The sequence below is a fragment of the Coturnix japonica genome, chromosome Z (genome assembly GCF_001577835.2).
Source record: "Coturnix japonica isolate 7356 chromosome Z, Coturnix japonica 2.1, whole genome shotgun sequence".
In the NCBI taxonomy this organism is placed as follows: domain Eukaryota; kingdom Metazoa; phylum Chordata; class Aves; order Galliformes; family Phasianidae; genus Coturnix; species Coturnix japonica.
Window position 1 is genome coordinate 9,337,606 of NC_029547.1, and position 18,210 is coordinate 9,355,815.

At 38.3% G+C, this 18,210-nt stretch overlaps 1 protein-coding gene across 1 annotated transcript in view; it reads right to left on the reverse strand.

The window, feature by feature from the left end:
- The window catches only part of ADAMTS12 (ADAM metallopeptidase with thrombospondin type 1 motif 12), a 149,001-nt gene that overhangs the window by 19,717 nt on the left and 111,074 nt on the right, over nucleotides 1–18,210 (reverse strand). Inside the window, exons 15-18 of the mRNA XM_015848413.2 lie at nucleotides 14,429–14,673; nucleotides 13,394–13,535; nucleotides 6,074–6,200; nucleotides 428–638 (exon numbers count right to left, since the gene is read on the reverse strand). Of these exons, the coding sequence (XP_015703899.1) occupies nucleotides 428–638; nucleotides 6,074–6,200; nucleotides 13,394–13,535; nucleotides 14,429–14,673 (725 nt within the window). The remainder of the gene's footprint in view (nucleotides 1–427; nucleotides 639–6,073; nucleotides 6,201–13,393; nucleotides 13,536–14,428; nucleotides 14,674–18,210) is intronic.

Genomic DNA, 18,210 nt, shown 5'->3' on the forward strand with positions numbered 1-18,210 from the left:
AATATAAAGACTTTTCATTTTCTCCATGTAGACATGACACAGAACCTCTCCCTGTCTGTTTAACAGCAGTGATGAATATTCCATAGAATTCTGTGCACGCAAACATGCTGTGTTCTAAAACACCAAAAGCTCAGCAAGCCAAACCCTTAGAGATATCTATAACACACTCCTGGAGGTTGTTGGCAAGCAATGCAGCTTTTTTGCTCATCCATATAAAGAACCTGTGAAGTCATGTTAAGAAATAAGGCAAAAAGAAATATAGCAAAAAGAGCTCATTGGTCTTTTTTTGTTAAGTATGATGGACCACTTCAGGAAAAAAAAAAAAAAAAAAAAAGAAAAAGCACTAACACCCACACACCCACACCCACACAAAAAAAAGAAAAAATAAAAAATCAAACACTGAATGTCATAGCTGACACAAACTTACCTCAGTCCAGTTGCTCACTGTCCAGTCAGATGGGCACAAGACATCTCTGTTGCATGACAGATGGGTCTTTGGTTTAAGCAGGTGCTGGCATTCTGTGACAGCCAACGCCTGCTCATCAGATCCCACTGTTTGGATGCAAAGCACAGTTCGCTTCTTCTGTCCCGTTGGGCCACACGTTGTTGAACACTTCTGCCATTCTCCTGCCCACCATCTGACAAACAGATGTGTAAGGCACATTACAGAAAATAATCCATAACAGTGCACTAAGGATAGCCTTCCACATCCAGATTTCAGTAACTACTAGGCAGCTCAGCAATCTTTTTATCTTATTATCTGCTTATTGTTACCTTAATACAGAAAGAATTAACAAATTAGAACTGGTACTTTGTTCCTTCAAAAAGGAAACATTTGCCCTTTATATTTGCCTCTCCTGATCACAGATGGTCTTCCAGAGTAAGCTATGCAATGCTTCACTAAGTGAAAGATAAATGTTTTCTCTAGTGCAATGTTTTCCAGTGTAATTTAGTTTAGTTTACCATGGCAAGAACATAGCTCCAAGCTGCAGTATAAGAAATCTAGCCCAGTGGTGGGCTCTTAAGTCAAAAAATGCTCCTGGTCAAAACATTTAAGTCAAAAGATGCTCCTTGCTTCTTGTTCCTGAGTTTTAAAGCAGGTCATGATGACAAAGCTTCACACACACACACCAAAACCAACAACAACAAACAAAAATACCTCCAAAAACATAATGGGTGTACTTAGGAAATGCCTTTCCATCCGGAAAAAAACTGTTCTTGACTTAAAAACAACATTATTCTCTTGTACTTTTTTTTCTTCTTTTTTAGGTCAGTGAACTTTGAGCAAACTAATTCCATACTGATGAAAACACTGAAGTTCTACAGCAGGTTAATAAACTGTTAGTAGCATTTATCTGGCTCAGTCACAATCTCCAATCTCAATGCATTTATGGCTTCTTTTGTTTGCTAAAAATCCGTTCTCCCCCTTTCCTCCATAGTTTCCATTTTTCTTGATAAATTTATTCTTCAATTGCAAAGCAAACAAACAAACAAACAGGTGTCACTGATGTGGAAGGCACTGATACCTACTCATGATCAATCAGAAAAAAAAATATAAGAACTTAGAGCAATCAAGCTGTGCACACAGCTCACTTGTGCAATCATCTGGCTTCCTCTGGGGAACCTACACCTTCCTTCTTCTCTTTAGGTATGAAAAAATATTGCATTTCCTTTTAAATTACACTCTAAGACCTTTGAGGCACAGATTGTTTTGCAAAATGCTGTGGAATGGTAGCCCACTGCCACAAACCTGCGTGAGCCCTCTGGACACTGCTGTAATAAAAAGAACTTATTATTTCTCCTCGTCTCTTGCCTTTTTTTATTTTTTTTTTGGAGCGTTTCTTTCTCTTTTGGGATTCTGCAAATAACCAAGGAAAAATAACCAGTTAAAAAGGAAAAAAACAACAAGTGCACCTCAGATGAATGTGGTAATAAAGAAGATAAAAATATGTTATTGTAACCTGAACCAAGTAATTTCAGGGTTGTTTTCATCTCTTGCATCTTACTTCCAATTCTCTTTATCATCTTAGGTATCTTGTAAATAGCTTCGCCACAAATGCAATCTCAAGTATGCGAATTGCCCTATTAATTTTAATGGAACCAAATCACATGTCTGTAGTTACAGAGAAGCTATATTGACACTCCCACCCTCCCTAATTCTCACATAGCTCTGAGTAATGGACCAGCAGTTGGCAGGTTTAAGTACTGAACTCTAAGTAATGTTTTATCACTTTGCTACAGAATCTACCTTGACCAGTAGTAGTAGTGCACTGGTAACAATCTAGTGCACAATAAACCTGTTTTTTAAAATAAGTCATGAAATAAAGTATGGGTTCTGAAGTTGTTAAATCCAAAATCAAGACTGTATCTTATTCCACCTTCATGCCAATCTTAAACTGCATTTAGTCATGTAGCTTTCTACCAAGTCCTTCCTCATTTAGTGTAGGTAATAGATTGTACCGATAACTTTCACTACACGCTACCCCAGCATTATTTTTTTGTTTTACTGAAAGTTTCTTCTCATCAGTAAGTGTAGTTCTCAAGGCTGTATAATCCTTACTTTGATTCTACTGTATATGAATATACATATACATAAACACTCCATCATGAGGACTTCTGAACTGCAGTGTTCCAGCAGTCGTGGAAGAAAGGCAAATCAAGGAGTGCAGAATGTCAACATTCTTACATCTGTTCTGTTACAGGATACTCCAAAGCAAGTCCTGGACCACACAGTAGCAGTACCCAAGTGACAAGACATCATTCATCTAGGAACTCCTATTGTCTCCATACTGCAGAGGCATGACTGAAACTGGAGACAACTGCTGAGCATGTAGAACTGAGAACTGATGCTGCAACCTCATCATCAGCCTCTAAACTGAGATGACCAAGCTGACAGACTTTTCAGCTTTGAGTTGGACAATGAAGGGCACTGCCAGACAGACACAGCTTTAGGCATGTTATAAAGAAGGATTTATTTATTTACTTATTTTTAATCACACTAAAAGATGCTTGGCAAAGGAAAGGGTGTGGGGAAGAAAACTAATATATAGATGTGCTGACTGTGATGAGAATCTGAGATGAGCTGGCGTAGACTGAAACCTGATGGGCTTTATCTAACACTTGTCCCTACCTCTGGTATTCTGGGGCAGCAGCAACTGGGAAGTTCTTAAATATTAATGCATCACGTTGTCCCTACAAAGCAACAGGACTGTTGTATCACTATAGGCACACATGCTACAGCACAGAAAGACTATGCTAACTAACAAACTAAGATTCAGAGAACTAATCTGAGTGAGAACAGACTTTCCTGGGGCTCACAAACTAGAGAATATTCACTGTATAGTGAAAATGTAACTTTGGTTGACTTTCAGTTGCAGCTGGGAGCATTCAGCTTTTCTGCAGTCTAGCAAGAAGCAGCTGATAATGCACCCAAAAAATGAAGGATATGCACATAAGAGGAACTAATAATTAAAGCAGAGCCCAACAGCCTTTTTTTTTTTTTTTTTTTTTTTTTTTTTTGCCTATGCACAGATGATGCTCACTGAATAAGGTTATGGATCTTGTTGAGACTTTGGAATCTAAGTTTGCTACATTCATGCCTATGCGGTTGAATATTGAGTCACACTTAAAGAAAGACACTTTTTTTTCACTATGTATTCTGTAGAATGTCTGGCACAGCAGATACCAACAGGGCACTGATTTTTGGCCTGTTTATTATAACAAGAACAGGATGTTTTGTTCTTATTGTGTTGCTGAGTTTACTGAACCGTTCTGCAGGAAGACAATACAGTAACAACAGATAAATGTGGACCCTGCAGGAGATCCCAAATACTTCCAAAATAATCTATTCACAATTCCTCTGTGCATACATGTAGTTAAGTTAAAAAATCTTAAGGCAATTTTCTTTATGGTGGAGATAAAACATTCAATTCAGAGCATGAGCAGTTAAAATCTCACTCTCTGAGTACTGCCTGTTGATTTTTATCATGAACACCTGTGGAGCAAAATCCCTGCCTACCAAAGAGTTGTGTGGCAGAAAAACATATTCCATAGCACAGTGTGGAGAACACACAGCAACTCCTGCTAGAAAGAATCACTGAAGGTTCACATGAGAAGCTGTATCACCTTTTAACTCTCAGCTGCTCAGCTATCTTTATTTTGCTGTTATACAATATATGGCACATACGTGTTGCAATATTTAAAATACATGCATTACTCCAGATTCTTTTAGTAGGAAGTGGAGGGAAAAACAAAACAAAACAAAAAAACAATAATCATGTTAAGACCTGGACTTTGCAGAAGCCTGTCATTTAAACAGTTTATAATTAACTTCCTGAAAAGAATTAATGAGATATCTGGTCTGTGCAAGTTACAAACATTACTATAATGTTATTCTTTTCCTGTAGATACTATTTGATACATTATCTGATGTTGAGTTAGTGTCTACTAGCCAGTGACATGGTGGCATGTGTATTTTCAATGAAATATCACAGGTTATAGGAGGATTGTGCAAGAGAACATCCTTGTTGTTTCACACAGAATGTTCCCACAAAGATACCTATTTGCTTTTGGATAAGCCTGGTATCATCTAGCAGTTCCAGTTCCGTGGCTACTGCATTAACAAAAAGTTCCCAGCAATGCCATGTTCAAATACACTGTCCTCACCTCTAGCACATAATTCAGCCATCTCTGCAAAACTCTTGTTTTGTAGTAGTTTCATATGAATTCTCAGTTATGCTATATTGTACTGTGTAAGATAGTCACATCATTCTCTAACATTCAGGTTTTCTTTAGAACCACCAAAGTGAACTACCTTGAGAGCCTTCTTGCTTTTCAGACAGAGGAATATGACCCATCTGTCTGGGTTTCAAACTTATCATGTTTGAGAAACGTGACTCAGATTGGCAATGAACAAGAGCTTTTCTGCCTAGTTCACATGCAATATAATTCCATAACTGTTATGTTCCAGCATTCCTGTATTGCTGGAAAAATTCTCCTCTCATGAGCATCCCTGAATAATGCAACTGTTTCAAGCAAATGGGGTAACTTGAGTTCATTTGTAATTTTGGAATCAATATCAAGCTTATACGTGTTATAAATACAAAGCATCCACACTCACATTAACAGGTAGGTTCTGCTCTTATGTAGTCAACTAATTGCTAAGTTTGATCTATTGTCTATTCGTATTTCCTTGTAACCTATGGAGAATTATGAAATGTTTATGGTTTATACTTTTAACAGTCATTTGTAGAGGTTGCATCTGGAAAGATGTAATTCCCAAATGAAGTATCACACAATCTTGTGAAGATATTTGGAAATGATCAATAAAACCAACAACCACACAGAAATTATTACATTAAAACTTTAAGAAAATTGCTGCTGACAAGTATAGCATGAAATACTTTAAGAGAATAGCTACAATGACTTTGATCCTGAGTTAACTAGAATTACTAGATAAAGACTTGTATAAGACTTGTATTTGCCATGCAAAGGGACCTGGACAAATTTAAGCAGTGTGCCCACAGAGACTTAGTGAGGTTTAACTAGACTCAATGCAAGGTACTGCACTTGGGCTGGGACAATCCCAGAAACACATACAGACTAGGAGAACAACTCCCTGGGGGAGGCTGGAACTGGGAGGTCTTTGAGATCCCTCCAAACCAAGCCATTCTATGATTCTTTACCATTGTGGACATCATGACAAAGGATTTCCAAAGACAGTAAATGGTGAATGTAGGACATGTCAGTACCCAAAGGGAAAAACTAAAACCAATACTGACTATAGCAAAAAACACAGGTGTTCTCCTGTCATGTACTCTGCACCACTGATGCCCTGAAGCAAATCTGTGCGTTTTTTACAGCCATAGGCTAACATCACCTAAAATGATTACAGTGGTTAATTAGTTCACTACTAATTAGACCACTGCTGGGTTTCTGATGCCTTTGCTCTGGAACACTTGGAAGATGTCTTTATGGCAGTTTATATATGCCACACTAATCTGGTATTAGAACCAATATATTCTTTTGAATGACTCTTATTTAAGATTGCAAGGTCCTTTGAAGAAATTGGTACCTTGGTGGACAGTCCCTTTCGTAGCACTTCTTCTGCCTTCCAATTGGCTGTGTGGCCGGGTCACAAAAGGAGTTCTTGATCGCTCCACCTCCCTTCCGCATGCAGAGGGCAATCTGGCGACGCACTCCTGGAAGAGAAAGACCCAAAAAGAAAAGTAATCCCTGTAGGCCAGGGATAAACTGCAGATGTCTTCCAGCATGAGGTGCACACACTGTCTGCACACCACATCCTAGAATACAGAAAGAGCCGTGTGATGTTTTCAGGAGTAAAAGTCAGTTTTGCTGTACGTCTGAGCTAGATCAGGTACAAGTATCCCCTAGTCAGCTGAAAGGGTGTTATGCAGAGCTCTGGCTGAAGGTACACACTAGAAGGAACTTACTCTTATCTCAGTGATGTTGTTGGTCTCAGAAAGTGTTCTTATACCCCTGATAGAAGTTGAGTTTAAAGGGCTGTGAATTGTTTTTTGGATTTCTCACAGAGAACAGACAACAGGGCAGCAGGAGACTATTCACAGCATGTGGATTATTACTGACCTTCACTTTGCTTTTGTGGAACAGGCAATTAAGCAGAAAACAAACCAGAATGTTTTACAAAGAATATAACTCTATGATTGCTAATGCTGAATTCTGCTGCTTGAAAGTTTTAAAAACAGTACAGGTCTTGACCTAAAACAATGATGTCATCATACAAAGGATAAAATCTGTTTTCTGAATAACTGATGCACAGCAGAAAGGAGGCAAATCACTGTAACGAAGAGATATTCCATACATACAATTTATGTTATGTATTAGCAGTTTCAGTCACATAAATGTCTGTTCACTGAAGAGAAAGAAACCTGAAACAAAATACTGCATTATCCCAGTGCAAACCTAAAGAAAGCTACATTCCAGGAGAGTTCTGCAATAATTTGATGTCAGTCCTGAGCTGCAAATCCAGACAAATGTCTGGGATAAACACGATTGAAGAAATCTTGTTTGCTCACTGCTATTAAGTGTGCTAATAATTCATAGCAATTTACATGCAGACATTAAGGCACTATTTCTGTGACTTTCATCCCTCTCCTGGGAAGAAATGGGCTTAGTAGCACTAATACTATGCGTCAGAGGTAAATCTTTTGTATCTTTTGTAACTTGAAAATATTTCTCTGTGAAGCATTTTCTTCTCATCCTCCCTGCAGTGTCCCCTTACAAGACAACTAACGCATACATCCTAGCATTTCACACTAGCATTATTGGGGGCTTGCCGTAAGAGACTTCACAGCATTCAAAAACACACTTCTCAAAAAAAAAAAAAAAATAAAAAAAATTAAATTATTCACATATACTAATAAACATAGGAAAAAAATCCCAGACTACGAAATCTGATACTAAGGAATCCAAAGCTACTATTAGAGGTAATTCTTCAAAGAAAAACTGAGCATGGCATGTAGATATGAAGGGGAAGTTTATGGTCAGACATCACTGAAAAAAGACTTCATGACAAGAAGAGGATGAGAAGCCTCTGGGTCATTTTATAGAAACAGACAGAAACCTTTGGTTTCTATGGGTAGTACTCCAAGATTTCAGGTATACGATGCTTAAAAAAACAGTGCAGCTTCTACACAGCCTTCAGACACATGACTAGGTTCTATGCAACCAATACATTGAGTCTCTACCATTCATACAAAAGAGCCAGTTTTAGAATAGAATAATTCAGCTGGAAGGGACCTCTAGAGTCATCTAACCCAGTAGCATTTAGTTCAGAATGGGAATTAGTTTCATCTAGAAGAGTGGATTAGGGGGACTGCAGCCCTATGCTTCTGCTAATATTCTTTTTGCTGAGGCATTCAAACTTTAGGGTACATGACAAGGTGGCAGCTGTATGGTAGCACAGCAATCCTGCCTGCAGTGTTGTTGCACAGGGCTCTCCTTTTCCTTGGGGACATCAATTAACAGAAAGCTGCTTGGTCCACTGCAGGACTATCAGGGAGCAAAGTCCTGGTTTATGCTATGGAAAGCGTAAGTGGAATAGTAAGCAGCCTTTGCACTAGTTGTAAACAAAGCAGTTTACAGAAATACAGTTCCGACCCTTTCGAAGTAATGCTATGATGCTGCTATAAATGCAAATTAAGAACTCCTCTTTGGCTCCAATAAATTTTTAGTGTCATTTCAGCTGCTGTAATTCACTTTAAAACAGCTATAAACCTTAGCAGAAATATTGCTTTGAGGCTGTACATTCTCATAAAACATTTGTTGATCACAGCCATCAATAAACTTAATTCGCACAAACAGAATTTTTAATACAGAAGTTACATGAATTTATATTGTAATTTTAAAACCTGGTAAATTCTAGGATGAGTACGTATGTTTTAAGAAGCCATAAATGCCTTTTCTTTTTTTCCCATTAGGACTATATACAATTCAGTTACAAAGTTGAAAATAATTTTAGATGCTTGTATAGATGCACATACATTTTCTTAGGAACTGTCATCTTAAAAATACAGTGGTGTTTCAATATAGATGTGTAAAGAAGGGAACTTTGCGTGCAGTTTTATCACGTGTTTTCAAGGTTTTCAGCTGGTCTGGAAATGAGATAGCAAAAGAAAGATGGGCTGCTGAACGGTACATAAAAAGTGGCTTGAATATACCTAAACAGATACTTCATGCTTACTAAACCTCATCCTTCTATTGAATGTTCAAGTTTTCTTTGATTTCCTGTGTCACTCTAAAAACATTCTTACCATTTCTATGATTAGAGATAATACAACAGATATTCGCAGGTAGTTGATTTTTCTTAATTTTCTTTTTAATCTTGAGCAAGTTGAATTAGAAAGCACTCCAATGATACATGGCTCCCTCTGAAAGTAATACATCTATTTATTTGCATGGAAATTACAACAGCATCAACAACAAAAAAACTGGCACAGAAAATTAGTCGCCTTACATTCGACTGCTGTACCAAATATTTACACAGGTCTTAATTCCACTCACTCAACTCAGAAAGCACTTGTACCTCTCCATGAGGCTTCAACCCTAATACTGAACTTCCTAGAAATTTTCCCCAGGCAAAAAAAGGTACCCATTTAAAAATCAGTTGGGTTTGAAAGGATTTTAAAAGAGAGCAGGCACTTGTTAGCATAACAGCTATGGCAAGGAAATTGGAATTGGATGATCTTTAAGGTCCCTTCCAACCTAACCCATTCTGTGAAAGTCCAGTTTTGAGTTTGGGCACCGTTAAAGCTGCAAATGACAAAACTGAAGGTCCTACATTCCAGAAGCGTATGTACAAAGCGTGCATACAAAAGGGCATAGTAAGAGCCCTTTGTGTGAACATGGAATTGTCACTGTTGTGCATCAAATCAAATAGTTCGCATGGACTTCGCTTTGGTACTTGAATGAACAAATTACATCCCATGCATGCACAGATCACGTGCACAACTGATGTTGTAAATGTATAACCCATAATTGTGAAATAAAGCATTGTGACTATTGTTTTCTCAGTCTCAGTGCTGCAAGTTTAGTAGTACAATTCAGTTCAGGAAAACATGTAGGTAATTTTTCAAAGTGGCCCTGATAGCAGTTGTGAAGGATTTAGAGGCCACAAAGCAATTAACCCCCAAACAAATCTCACAGTTAAGTCCTTCTGAAAAACTTTGAAACTTTGCCAATCGCTGGTGTTATCTATGGAGGAGAACACTTCTGAAATTGCCTTAGTTGTAGCTGTGCTGTACTTTTTGCTTCTTGTTACATTCCATGCCACTCAAAACTAGTCCTACAAGACATCATGTCAGTGTTTCAAAAAGGACAAAGGGATTTTGCTTATAGTTTCTAATTGACCGTTATTTAAAGAAACGACAATGGGTAGCCATTCTAGAAAAATACTTAGGAATTTAAATTAACTGTCCTATGAAAGAAGCTTAAAGGCTTTATATGCTATCTGTCTGGACAGCAGCCTCTGGAGAGACAGCCCACTTAGGCAGAGGGTTGCTGCGTGCAACTCAAGTTTGATTGTGCAGCAGTCTGCAGGATGCCTTCTGTAATGAACAGATCCTGATGGCAAAGAAATTCTATTCTACATAAAGCAAAAGAATCTGCAACAAAGACTGAGCAACGCTCATTATTTTTACTGTAAATTATGGCCATGAGTTTGTCATGAAACAAAATTACCAAACTATTTTCTACACTAGAAACAGATATCAGGTATTGATATCTGTTCTCATTTTTCCTGCACACAGTATTACCTATCTTTACTACAGAAAATATCGATTTTTCAGACAATATTATTTCCTGCTATATTGTTGACAAGCCAGTTGCACTAACTATTTGAAACTATAAGACACAGAGGCGTGTGAAGGAGATGATGTAAAACATGAGCACATTTGCTTCTTCTCCATCACAGCTACAGTGGAGCTGGAGAAGGACTTGGACCAGGGCACAGCAATATATGTGTCACAACCTTAAGGCGAGGAATATCAGAAAATGCCCTTAAGGAGTTGACCTGAGGTCATTCTGTGAAGGCAAAGCTTAATTCTACAACTACATTATGCAACACTGGAAATTTCCTCTAGTTAAGGAGGTAAAACTGTGTTGTTTTTTTTTCTTTTAGACAGGAGAGGCTTTCCGAGACCAGCCTGTTCCTCTGTATGCTGTCCCATTTGCCATTCCCTAACTCTGTTTTTCTCTTTTGGCTATGGAAAGCATGATTGCATTGTCCTGATCCCTGTGGTTACAAAAAGCTGAAGGGCTCTTGGATTTATCACTGTTCTATTGTCCAGTCCTGATGTGAGGCCTACAATGAATCATTAGGCAGTTCCATGTTTGCCAGGAGAAAAAAAAAAACCTCTAGAAATCAATTTCTGCCACTGGCTATGTCAGTCAGAGTTACTTCAGTGGTTCACCTTTCTTGGCCTCCTCTTTGAACCTGAAAAACAACTCAGCCATTATTTACCAAATGATGAATGAAAAAGTACTTCAAGGTTATTTCACTGTCATATTTACCCTAACAAACACAACTTATTTTTTTTTTAATCTCCTTGACCCCCATTGAAGGTTTGTCTTCAGTAGAGTTGTCATGCAGCATATTGATAGCAGAAGATTATCTTCTTGCCTACTTAACACACTTTACATTAGAAGCTTTAAGAAAATATTTTAATGCCTGAGATCTGGCACAGCAGGTTTGTTACTGCCAATGGCACTAAATTCTGGATCTAAACAGCCTGTACATTCAGATAAGATCAATCTCATTATTTAAACCTAGGGGGAAGTTCTGCAGAAGTCAGGGAAATATACTGATTAATGCAGCAACACTGGGAACATTAAGTCCTGCCTTTATTTTGCCTCATGATTCCTAGCTGAACTCAAGAGGAACAAATACAATAATGTGCAACTGTGAGAATTTCTGGTTCTACATAAACAATTACTACTATTTCCATTCCTTGCTAAATGGGGCAAGACTTCAGAGTTTACAAACTTCTTTGCTGAAGGACCATTAACATTTTCCAAATACTCTGTTCTCTGCTTCTGAGAGCTCCAGGTTTTGATGTTAATGTCTGGATAAGCAGAGCTCAAACTCTGGTGTGGAGGCTAGTAAGGCCACAGCTAGCTCAGCATGCCAACAGCATGAGTGGTTCACATTCAGGCAGCCCAGAGCAGAGTCAAATTAAGCATAGAATACCTGCAGAGAAATGCGAACAGACTGTAATACCAGAACTCTGTCTCCCTAGTTCAAAAAAGAAAGACAAGGATCTCATAGAAGTCTAGTGGGTGGCCATAAAGATGGTTAAGGATCCGGAACGTCTTCCATATGAAGACAAGCTGAGTAACCTGGATCTGTTCAGAAGGGGGAAAAGAAGATGGACAGAGCATCTGATAAGTGTTTATAACTATCTAAAGAGAGATGGGAGGCAAATGGATGAGGCTCTTGGTGGCTCACAGTGGTAGGACAAGGAGCAATGGCCTAAAACTTGTACATAGGAAGTTCCATACTGACATGTGGAAGAACTTCTTTATGGTAAGGGTGATGGAGCACTGGGATAGGCTGCCCAGAGAGGTTGTGGAGTCTCCTTTTACGAGGATACTACAACTACCTGGGCAACCTATTGTGGGTACCTGCTTTAGCAGAGGGATTGGCCTCAGTCTCTTGAGGTTCCTTCCAAACCCAGTGATACTGTCTATTTCTCCTTGTTCAAGCAATTCATTTAAGCCCTATGGCAGGCTTTCCTTTTTTGACTGTGCGGGGAGTAAGCGACAATATCCTGACTTCTTTACTTACTAGCAGATTGCACCTTCCTTCAAGTCTGTTTTGAAATTTTTATGAATTTATGTATCTAAGGGGAAAGAGAGAAAAATATTTATTTATTCCTTTATTCCTTTTATCTTGTCCTTGAATGAATACAGAGAATGGAGAAGGTTTCCATGTTTTGTGCTGTGATGTACCTTATACCCTGCAGAATCATATGATGAAGTTCACAGTGTTTCCTGAAGTGTTTTATTTTGACCTATGCCTATAGGCTCAAGAAATACTTATTAAGAAGCCAAAGATGGTAAAGGGGGAAGCCACCTATTAAATAAAAACTGAAAAAACGCCCATATCCTGCAGTCTTCTGTTTAAATAATCATGTTGCAATTAGAAATCAAAGCCAAATCACACAATTCTTTAGCCAGAAGATAGTATACAGTAGTATAATTTACTTAGTAGGAAACAATTCTGGGAAAAGTGAAGCAGATGTTGAATAAAAACATAATAACCAGTCTAATTTCACTTTTCCTCCCTCTTTTTGCTATCATGACAACTGTTAGATTAAAAATCAACCTCAAGCACATAAAGGAGCTGAAACATGCAGCATGCCATTGAGCAAAGCATTTGTTTTAGGTACCTAAATAAAATGGTTTGGTTTTTTTGCTAACAAAAAAGAGTATTTACTGAGAAATGCATGAAAGTATTTTTGCTTTTTGGACAGAAAAGAAGGGTATTTTTTTGTATTTAAGATACCTGAGTTTAGAACACTTACACAGAGAAACAGAAGTAGGTTGCAAATCAGTTCTACTGGGAAGTTGGATTATGACAAATAATTCTGAAAGTAAAGTGCAAGGGAAAAGAAAACTAGATTTTCCAATTTGGCTCATAGATGCTGAGAATTTCAGGGCAGGTGATACACACATTTCCTCATCTTAAATAGCTTTATTATCTTATTTTAAAGCTAAAATACATTCTTACATATAAGCTCTCTCACAAAATACATGTAAGAACCTTGCCTCTTAAAGAAAGAGAAATGACAGAAATGGTCCAGATCATTTTAAGGAAAGTAACAAACAATAATAGGAAAAGGAAATGTGAAATTACCTCTTCCACAGGTCACAGTGCAGGCTGTCCACTCTCCATATTGCCAAAAATACTCTGGCTCTTCAATCTCATTCTCATGACTTTCCTCTTTACGAACAGTATATTCATACTTGATTCCAGGGTTAGCCTCTTGAAAAAGTAGCTGGAGAAACAGTACAGCTCATTTAATCATTTCTGTTTACTATAATCTTCTAGCCCAAAGCTTTCAAGGTATGACAGCCAAAACAAAATCAAACAAATACAAAAAAAACCCAAACGAAAAAACAACAAAATAAAACCCAGCAGGTTTAAAAGCACCCTCATTTTGGATCCTACTACCCATTCAGAAACACAGACTGGCAAACTTTCCATTTGCTTGCTGACAGTGGAAGACACAGCTGTTTGTCATGCAGCTTTGAAAGCTCATGTGTAGGTGGGCCAACATAAGTGATCATGAGATAACACAAAGTCCATCCAAGGTGCTGGAAAATGTGGCACTGATTTAGAGCTATTGCCTTCCATTATAAATGGTAATTGCCCTACCCATATATAACAACTGTTAAACAATATCCAGTAAGTTAGAAAACTAGAGATTTTATTCAGATGCTCTTATTATTACTTTTTGCCATTTCCAGATTAAGAAGGAAAATTCCAAGTAAGTAGAGCCACTCATGAGTATCATCATTTGGCTGACAGGAGAGAGGTAAGAGCATCGTCAGGGGATCAACTACTGAGGCAATGAATTTCTCCTCTTCCTCCTGTTCATTTCATTGGATTTAGTTCATGACAGTGACAACTGAATACCCAATACATTGACCCTCTCCCATGACCATAATCATACTATGATACAGGACATACATGTTTCCAGGTAGGATGAACTGCTTTCTCAAGCAATATATTTCTTTCCAAAGTAGCTCAAATGATTTTTGAAAGACAGGATGCTAGTAGAGCAGTTTACACAAAAATATACATCTTATTCCAGCCACAGTTTCAAAGTCTTAGTATATTCAGCAATCTTCCAAACCCAACTGGCTCTGCTAGAGATCTGCTTCTTACCTGAATCCATATTGATTCATTGGTGGGTCCTGGAGCAGTCAGATTTTCTAGATCACCTGTCCTGTCATACTGAAATATCGTTCCTGCCACTTTGTATTCACCATTCCACTGGATGATAAAACCTCCATTCAGGAAATACTTCTCCGGGTCTTCACTCCTCAGCGCCAGAAAATTTCCAGCTTCTGCAACTTCTGTCACTCTGATTCCCCTTGCACCTTTTGGGATTAACCCAATATCAACATATCCTAAAAGAAAACAAAACAGACGCATGGAGGTAAACAACAAAAATGTCATTGCAGTTTACTGAAGGCATTTTAAAACATCAGATTTTCTTGAAATACATATATATATAAGTTCTGTCATGGAGCTTTTCATTTACATATTCATGTATTCTTTTCATTTAATTAATGGCGGGACTTTCCAACACAGATTTTCCAGTATCAGTCAGAGTATACATACTATGTTTAAGCAATTACAGTGGCATTTAGAAGGGGTGTGGATGTGAATGCTCTTCTGAGCTGTGCCACATGAAATTTACTTCACAGCTGAGCATCAGCATCTCTACAGCCATGCCCAAGGGCTCTGGCATACTGTAACCACAAGTACTCTGGAAAAAGAGTAGGGAGTCTCAGTTTGTTAAGAGTCTGTTGTAGGAAAAGTTTTTTAATTTAAGGAAGGAACATTTTCATCTGTCATCAGTGGATGTAAATGATTTCATAATCCTGAAGTCTGAAGTCACTCAAGTTTTCCATGACTCAAATAGCTTTCTTGATGTTGCTCCGGGCCGGGTTTTAGAAATTATAAGGATGACAAGCTCTACAAGCAGATCCCCTAGGAATGGAAGCTGCAGAAGTCTGGTCACAGTGTAGGTACGTAGTCACTCATCACACACAGCTGTTGTCACAGATTAAATTCTGAGAATCGCATTCCCATCACCTGTCTTGTGAAATAAGCTGATCAGCTTTGATTACTCAGACATAAACCATACTGGCCATAATAAGCGACCTTCAGAATCAGTGGTACAGTTAAAATGCTGGACAACTTATTTCAGTAAGTTACAGCTTGTAGTTCTTTTGCATGGTGACAGGTACTGGCCTTACTGATATATGTTGCCCATGGTAAAAAGAAACAAAACATAAAGCTGCTGAAATAAATTCTAATAAATGAAAATATCCACCCATCTGTGTCCCCTCATTGTCCAACCCTCCCCACATCCCCCCCCCCAAAAAAACAACCCAAAAAACAAGAAAAAATCCCCAACATATAACCATTAAAACAAAAACAACAAAAAACAGAAAATAAGAATCCACAACCAAATAAAAATGGATCTGTCTACTTCAATCCCTCTGTAATTAAAAGAAGCATAATGTTAAACGTATATTGTTCTCTCCATGACACCTTTTGTGTGTTTCTGAGATTAGCTATGGAAGCTAAAATGCTTCAGTCTTTCAAAAGAGAAGGGCATGACGACACTTGGAAGATTACTAAATAACTGGATTATCATTGGATGCCAGATCTTTGTAAGAAAGTGAGGTCTAATGACTCTTCCAAACGTTCTATTCATCCGGTGAGGTGGAGACGTGTTACAAGCTGTGTGTGACTGTGTAACTAAAGACTTGATTAGAAGACATACTCACAAGTGGGCCCAATTAAATTTTATGCATGCAAAAAATTTATTGTGGAATTTTCTGAGAGCTTTGCAAACTTGGTGTCCTTTTTCTAGCAGATTTTTTTTTCTTTTTCTTTTCCAGATGTAATTTGAATAACATTTTTCAAAGTACAAAATATAAAAACAATCAAACGTAATTTTCTCTCTGTTGTTATAACATAAGAAGTCTGTACCCTGTCAAGTATTTGCATAATTATTTCTGTCTGAATCACTGTTGCACATAAACCTGATTTTAAATACATGTCAGCTGTCCGATGATAGCTGTTCCCATTTGGCCAACGTATCACACTCCCTCCCTAAATTATCTCCTGGTTTCTCAGGTCATCAGTTTAATTCCCAGTGAATGTTACCTGTTTTTGAAAGCAACACAAATCAGGAACAAGCTTTTGATTTTATCAGGCAGCTCACTATTTTATTTCATTTTATTTTTTGTTTAAAAATGGTGTAGGTGGTGTTTATATAATTGTTCCTGGTTATATGGTCCCATCTGTTAAGATTATCTAGAGATCTGAGATTCAATTACAGTTGAAATGTCAGCTGGCTAACCTGCACGCTGTATTCATTAAACTCTGCAGCATCCATGCTGTAGGTGCTGTCACACACCCGTGCAATGGCAACTTTCAGGTGCCATTAATCTTTCAATTTTTAACAAAAATTAAATCTATATCTTCCTAATCATGGAGAAGAGTGTAAGAATAAATTCATGCAACCCTTGCAGGCACATCACTACTGGGGCTGAAGAGCTTGTTTCTCTTCTCCCATTGCTGTAAGTCAGAAGAAATTTCACCAAAGTACTTAGCACAGTACTGCAAATCAGATTACAATCGCTCTATTTCTCCTTATCTCACCAGCTCCTATCCTGGTCTCTAGTTTGTCATATATGTGAGTTTCTTACTTAAAAAATGAAAGTTCCTGAAGCACGATTTTCTTCTAAGCCAGGCTCTAGGCACTATCACAAAAATATACATGAAACAGCACAGGTTTCCTATGGCAAATCAGGTTTGCAGATCAAAGTACAGTTGCACGCAGCCTTTCCAAGGAATAGAAGGAGCACTGTGGTGTGTAATGGTAATGGGGAAAAAATCATAGCCTAGAGGCAATCTCTGAAGTGAGGATGCAGGAGAACTTCCAATCTCTCCGATTCCTTTCTGTATCATGGCTGTATCCAAAATTAATCTCCAGAATGTATCAGGCCTCTGTGTGCATTTGGGCAGCAAGGGACTGCAAGAAGTGTGGAATCAGTTCCAATCAGGTTGTTCACAGGGTGTCAGGACCAAGATAAACCTCTGGGTTAAAGCAAATGCCATCACATTTCCTCATTTGTTTGTCAGTTCAGGAAAATTCATCCCTTCATAGGAGTGACATGGGCCAAGCTCTGCCTTTTTCCTAGCTGAATCAGACCTCTCCTCATCCCTGTTGCACAATCCCTCATTTCTTGATTTTCAGAGATTTAAAGGTTCCTAATGAAACTCTGAAAAATCATTTCCCCTACATGCATTAAAGAGTGAAGGCAGGACAAATCCCTGTCCTTCTGACAACTGCTCTGTCTCTAGCCACTCCTCTTCCTTTTCCCAAGAAGACTCCTTTGTTTGAACTGTAAAACTTTATTCCCCCTTTTTGTTAACATATTTACTTCTCATTCTGCCTGCCGCAGTCCTAAACCCCTGTCATTTGCAACCCAGTCTTTCTTCTACCCCAACACTTTTTCCTATTGAGCAGCACCATTTATTCTTCTTCCGTTGTCTGCATGCCTGATCAATGTTCTGCTGTGCATAGTAATATTCCTCAGCAGCCAGTGGGAGTAACAAGAACAAGAGTTAGAATGTAGAATCATAGAATTGCTCAGGTTGGAAAAGACCTTAAATATCATCAAGTCCAACCACATCCTGACCATACTACCCTAACTAACAACCCTTCACTGAATCATGTCCCTCAGCATCACATCCAAACAGTTTTTAAACACATCCTGGGGTAGTGACTCAACCACCTCCCTGGGGAGCCTATTCCAGTGTTCAACAACCCTTTCTGTAAAAAAGTGTTTCCTGAAATCCAACCTAAACTTGCCCTGGTGCAACTTGGGGCCATTTCCCCTTGTCCTGTCACCAGCGAGAAG